The sequence below is a fragment of the Herpailurus yagouaroundi genome, unplaced genomic scaffold (genome assembly GCF_014898765.1).
Source record: "Herpailurus yagouaroundi ecotype Mexico unplaced genomic scaffold, PumYag 217, whole genome shotgun sequence".
Lineage (NCBI taxonomy): Eukaryota > Metazoa > Chordata > Mammalia > Carnivora > Felidae > Herpailurus > Herpailurus yagouaroundi.
In genome coordinates, this window is record NW_024412448.1 from 4255647 (window position 1) to 4261646 (window position 6000).

The 6000-nt window shown below is 57.7% G+C and overlaps 1 protein-coding gene across 2 annotated transcripts in view; it reads left to right on the forward strand.

The window, feature by feature from the left end:
• CCDC40 (coiled-coil domain 40 molecular ruler complex subunit) overlaps positions 1 to 5901 on the forward strand; it is a 42836-nt gene extending 36935 nt beyond the window's left edge. For both annotated transcript variants that reach the window (XM_040456591.1, XM_040456592.1), the window contains exons 18-20: positions 2685 to 2873; positions 3942 to 4100; positions 5154 to 5901. In XM_040456591.1, coding sequence (XP_040312525.1) covers positions 2685 to 2873; positions 3942 to 4100; positions 5154 to 5402 — 597 coding nt within the window. In that variant the 3' untranslated portion in view covers positions 5403 to 5901. The remainder of the gene's footprint in view (positions 1 to 2684; positions 2874 to 3941; positions 4101 to 5153) is intronic.
• The last annotated feature ends 99 nt before the right edge of the window (positions 5902 to 6000 follow it).

The window sequence follows — 6000 nt, forward strand, 5'->3', positions numbered from 1 at the left end:
GCTTTTTGTCCCTGAACAAAACTAGGATCCGTACGTCCAGCTCAGCAATTTATTTATTTATTTATTTATTTATTTATTTATTTATTTATTTTTAAATACTACGGACAGGGGTGCCCGGGCGACTCAGTCGGTTGAGCGCCCGACTCTTGATTTCGGCTCAGGTCATGATCCCTGGGTCGTGGGATCGAGCCCTGCGTTGGGCTCTGTGCTGAGTGTGGAGGCTGCTTAAGATTCTCTCTCTCCCTCCGCCCCCTCCCCCCGCACATGCGCACACTCTAAAATAAGTAATAATAATAGTAACGATAATAATAGTAATATGGACATTAACCCAGTCTTTAGCGGTTACAGAATGTTCTATGGCTGTATCCTAACTCCTTGGAACATTCCCGGGTTGATGAGTTCAGACTATGCCCAGTCCCCCATGGTGCCTCATCACCACGAACAACGTTCCAACAATATCCTCTCTCACTGGGGTGTGCTTGTTTTCTGTAGACTAGATGCCCAAAGCGGGATTACGGGGTGAAAGAGTGTCTCCGTGCTTGACTAGACCCCCCCCGCCACGGGCCACTTTTCCAAAAGGCACTTTGCCAACGACCACATCCGTACGGCCTTGGCCCACAAGCCTTGATTCGTAAACTGCGGCTTTTAAGTGAGCTCGCCCTTTGTGGCATACCGTCCTGTGAGTTGTGACAAAAACATGGTGTCACGTAACCACCACCGCTTTGTGACACACAACACTCCCGTAGCGCTCAAGTTCCCTCGCGCCCCCTGGGCTGAGCTTCCCGCGCCCCCGTCCCTGAAGTTCCCAGAACGTCACATAAGCAGATCCTGTGGCGTGAAGCATTTTCAGTGTGGCTTTGCTCACCTGTCCTCATGTCTTTGAGACTCATCATGGTGGCGAGGACCCAGTCTGTTCTCTACGCCTGGTTCTGGTGGCCCATCTAAGAAATCGTTGCCCGGCCCAAGGTCACGAAGATTCTTCTAGAAGCTTCATAGTTTCACATTTTCCATTATGATCCATGATCTACTTTGGTTGGGTTTTTTTTTTTTTTCCCCATGCCCTAGTTTGAGTTAATTTTTGTATATGGTGTGAGTCATGGTTTGAGGCTAATTCCCCTACCTTGGGATGTCCCATCGTGTCGGCCCCGGGTATTGTAAGGACTGTCCTTGTTGAAGTCAGCTGGCCGTGTTGGGTGAGTCTATTTCTGGATTTCTGGGCACTCTGCTGTGTCCGCCTGACCGCGTGCCTGCCCGGCCCCCCCCCCCCCCACGTGGTCTACACCACTGCAGCTCACCGTTTACGTGAGCTTGTTTTGTTTACACGGCGTCTTTTCCCTCTCCATAAAAATTGAAGAATCGGCATGTGGATCTCCACAAAAGCGCCTTCGGGGACTGTGCTCAGGCCACCCTAAGCCCGTAGGCTGGTTTAGACCGTCCGGCATCTCTCCATGGCTGGTTTTCAGCCTGTGAACACGGCACGCCCCCTTGGCGTATTTCGGTCTTGTCTGACTTGTTGCCAGCATCCGGTCCTCGCCTGTTGGTTAGGTTTCTACCTGAGTATTTCCAGTTTTCTGGTGCTAAAGTCACTGGTACTTTTTCACTTTTTCAATTTCAAGTTGCTCACTGCTTACAGAAATGCGACCTTTATGTACTGCCTTTGTTTTGTGGTTTTGCTAAACTCACTGTTTGTTAGGGTTTTTTTTTTTTTTAATGTTTTATTTATATATTTTTGAGACAGAGAGAGACAGAGCATGGGCAGGGGAGGGGCAGAGAGAGAGGGAGACACAGAATCCGAAGCAGGCTCCAGGCTCTGAGCCGTCGGCACAGAGCCCAACGCGGGGCTCGAACTCACGGAGTGTGAGATCATGACCTGAGCCAAAGTCGGACGATTAACCAACTGAGCCACCCAAGCGCCCCTGTTTATCCTTTTCTATTTTGAACCCACTTTTCTGAAGCAGAACTTACCCACAATCAGATGTACTTATTTTAAATGTCTAGTTGGACGGGTTTAGCACGGGCCCACATCGACACCCCCACACCCGAGACAGAACACTCCCACCGCTCGAGAAAACCCTGCGTGGCCCCTACGGTCAGCGTCCTCAACAACTGGGGCCCCAGCCCTGGTCCCACAGACCCTTTACCTCACCATCTTACAAAACCACGAGTAAGAAATCAACCTACCGGGGCGCCTGGGTGGCTCAGTCGGTTAAGCGGCCGACTTCGGCTCAGGTCATGATCTCGCGGTCCGTGAGCTCGAGCCCCGCGTCGGGCTCTGTGCTGACAGCTCAGAGCCTGGAGCCTGTTTCAGATTCTGTGTCTCCCTCTCTCTCTGACCCTCCCCCATTCATGCTCTGTCTCTCTCTGTCTCAAAAATAAATAAACGTTAAAAAAAATTTTTTTTAAAGAAATCAACCTACCGTCCCTGTGCTGCTCCAGAATCCCAGCCAGGCTGCAAGCCGTGTCCTCTGTCTGCCAACCCCCCTTGGCCTCTGGCCCTTTCTAGTCTCCTGTTGCCCGTGCATTCTTTACGTGGACCTGAAAATCGTTCTGACCAGCTGGCGATGCCCCTCGATCCCTGTGTCCCCGGGCGCATCCCCCTTGTCCCCGTGCCAGTCCGGGGCTCCGTGGAGCTGCGCTGACCGTGCCTCAGTCTCCCTCGCCGCCCCTCTGCCCTGTGTGCCCAGGTCAGGCATGGGCAGCTGCTGAAGCAGCAGGAGAAGATGATCCACGACATGGAGCTGGCCATCGCCCGCAGAGAGACCATCTCCACCCAGGCCGAGGGGCAGCGCAAGACGGACAAGAAGCTGCTCACCCGGACGGACTTCCACCGCAAGCAGACAGAGCTGCGACGCAAGATCAGGGACGTTCGCAAGGTAGGGGAGCCGTGGTAGGTGAAGGCTCACGGGACACGGAACCTGGCCTCGGAGCCCCACCGGCGTCAAGCTCTTGCACTCGGGGCTCGGGCACGTTGCCGGACAGCTCTGTGCCTCGGCTTCCTCACCTGTGAAATGGGCACTCGTCTGGTGGAGTCGCCCAGAGGATCCCATGGAGGGTGCTGGAATAGCCCCCGTAGGTGTAAATCCTGCATAAGGACAGAGTAGCCCAAAATGAAAGGCTTGACCCAATTCCTCATTTGGGAGTTACTGGAGGCGGCAGAGTGGCCTTTTCTTGGTCCTTCTTGGCCGGTCCTCTCTGCCATGCTGGTCATTCGTGAGGTCCATCCCTCTCCATCCCTGGGGCTCCCACACCTGCCCAGAACCCGCCCCCCCCGCCACGCCCGACTCCTCAGCTCCAGCAACAGGTGCGCTGTACCCAAGTCCTCCTGCCGCACACCATGCCCAGCAAGGCCTCTGGCGTTTGTGCCCAGAATGGCCCTTTTTCCTCCCTGCCAGCGCATCCCAGATTCTCCCCTGTCCCCGGCTAGACCCTGAGAGTCACCTGGTCACCTCTACTTTATTCATCCACTGGACCCCACCAGCTGCTTCCTCTGGGAACAACCTCCAGCCACCTGACCTCAGAGGAATGGAACCAGACCTCCCCCACTCCCTCCCAGCCCTGCCACTGCCCCCCCCACTCCCACTCCCACTCCCAGCCCCCCACCCTGCGAGGCCTTAGCTCCTGCCCAGGCATCTGCTCCCAGCCTTGGCATGCAGCTGCTCAGCTGCCCCTGGTCCCTGGGCCCTGGCAGATGGACCTGCTGCAAGAGAGGGGCCCCAGAACTGCTCAGGCCCCCATGTCTCTGCCCAAGCCACGCCTGCCTCCGGGGAGCGGTCTGCAGTGTGGGCTTACCCGTGCCCCGGTGTCTCACTGGGACTCTCCCCTCCGGGTCCTGGTTCCCGAGGGGCAGGGACTGTCTCCATCCTCACGGGAATCCTCCCCAGAGTATATCCTGCTAGCCTGACTCTGTCCACTAAATAACCACGTCCCAGCACGGTCCCCAGGCCACCGACGAGTGCACCAAAGCCATCTTGGAACTGGAAGAAACGCAAAAGCGCATGAGCAACTCCCTCCTGGAGAAACAAGAGCAGCTGTCAAAGATGCAGTCCCGGACCGACGAGCTCGAGGCCAGCCTGGGCCAGCTCCTGGCCCTCAAGCAACAGGTAGGCACGTCCCCCGAGCCAGCAGGGCCACAAGAACCCGGGTGTGGAGTCTGCCCCTCGCAGCAGCCACTCTGCCTCCTCGGGCGCGCCTCCTCCCGACCCACTTCGCCCAGGGATCACAGCGCTGCCAGCCGCTTCGGGATTCCTCGCTCATCTCGTCTTCTCTAACCATCTAATGACGCCGCACATCCATTGTGGGCCAGGCGCTGTCCTGGGTGCTAAGGCTACAGACCAGACCAGGACAGAGAATGATCCCTGCCCTCCTGACCGTCACATTTGAGGGGCAGAGGAACAGATGGTAAACACAATGAATGAGAATTAGGTGGTGGTAAATACCCTGGGGAAAAAGCAGACAAGGGGCCTCAGGGTTGGATGGGGGGGTCTGAGAAAACATTGGAGGCCAGACTTGAAGGCAGTGAGGGGGTGAGCTGCCGGCTGGGTAACGCAGGGCAGGAGACCACTCTAGGGGCAGCCAGAGAACAGTGATGGGGTGATCATGGCTTTGGGCTCTTCTCGGGGAGGCGGGAAGACCGGGAAGGGCTGGGGGCTGAGGAGTGGCTCGGGTCTTAGCAGGACCGCTCTGGCTCTGACGTTGAGTGTGTGGGATGGGAGGGTGGAGGGTAGACACCGGAGGCTGTTTGAGATGCCACATGGACCAGGGCAGTAGCCGTGAGGCTAGTGAGAAGCTGTCGGATTCTGCGGACAATTTCAGCCGCCCCCGTGGGCTTTCCCGCCAGATCGGATGTGGTGTGAGCAGAAGAGAGGGGCCAGCTGAGTCTGCCGGGTCCAAGCCTGATCAGCCCAGACAGGGGAGGTAGCGACAAGTGTCCGCTCTGGGGGCGGGCACCTGGCAGCGTTAAAGGTCTCTCAGACGACGGCGAAGGAAAAGGGTCTGAAAAGCGCACATCTGCCTCTTCTCCACGGTTTGGAGAATCTCTCTCCTTCACCCTTTTCCACCTGGCATTTCCTCGAGTCCTGACTTTGTGTGGGGGCAAGCCGGTGTCCTGTTTTCAACCTGCCTAACCTGATGCGGGGTCTCTTGTCCCACCCAAGAACCTCTCGGAGCTGGTGGCCCTGCAGACGCGCCTCAAGCACCTCCAGGCGGTGAAGGACGGCAGGTACGTGTTCCTGTTCCGCTCCAAGCAGTCGCTGCTGGCGGAGCACAAGCGCTTGGACAACCGGCTGGCCGTCATCAGCACCATCCTCCACCACGTGAAGGACGAGTACCCCCAGTTCCAGGAGGCCCTGCTCAAGGTCAGCCAGATGATCGCCAGCAAGCTCGAGCCATCTGGGTCCTCCTAGAGAGAAGCCGGGACCTCCCCCCAGCCTGCTCCCATGGAAGAGACCAGAATTTTGTGTATGATCAGGGACTTAGAACGTTCGTGTCACCGAAAGCCACGTCCACCCTCAGAGAGGTCCTTTAAGACGAATAGGCAGGCCAGCATGGCGTGATTCTTTCAGCCACCAGCAATTTCCACTAAGGCCCCCCCCCCCCCCCCACTCCCGCTACGTTTCCGGTGGCGTTTCAGAGGTGGGGTGTCTCCCACCCCGCGCTGGACTCGAGGTCCAAGCGGCGCCCGGGTTCGGGGAGGCTCCCGCCTCCGCCCTTGACAGGCCTGCTCACCGTCATGGTCCAGGGCGCGGGGTGCAGCGGGAGCGCCCCACGGAGAGCGCGGGTGGGACGGGCGCCCCCAGGACGCACCTGCCCTGGGCCTCCCCAGCGGCCCCCGCCCTAAAAGGGCCTACGAAACAATTTCGCTTTCCAACTTTTCATCGAAAAATAAAACTTTTTCTGAATATGGGGGAAAGGCGTATTTCTCCGGGAGCGCGTCGGAAACCGGCCCCACCCGCGCCGCACCCTCGCCCCGCCGGGGCCCCCCACGGCGCCCTGTCACGTTGC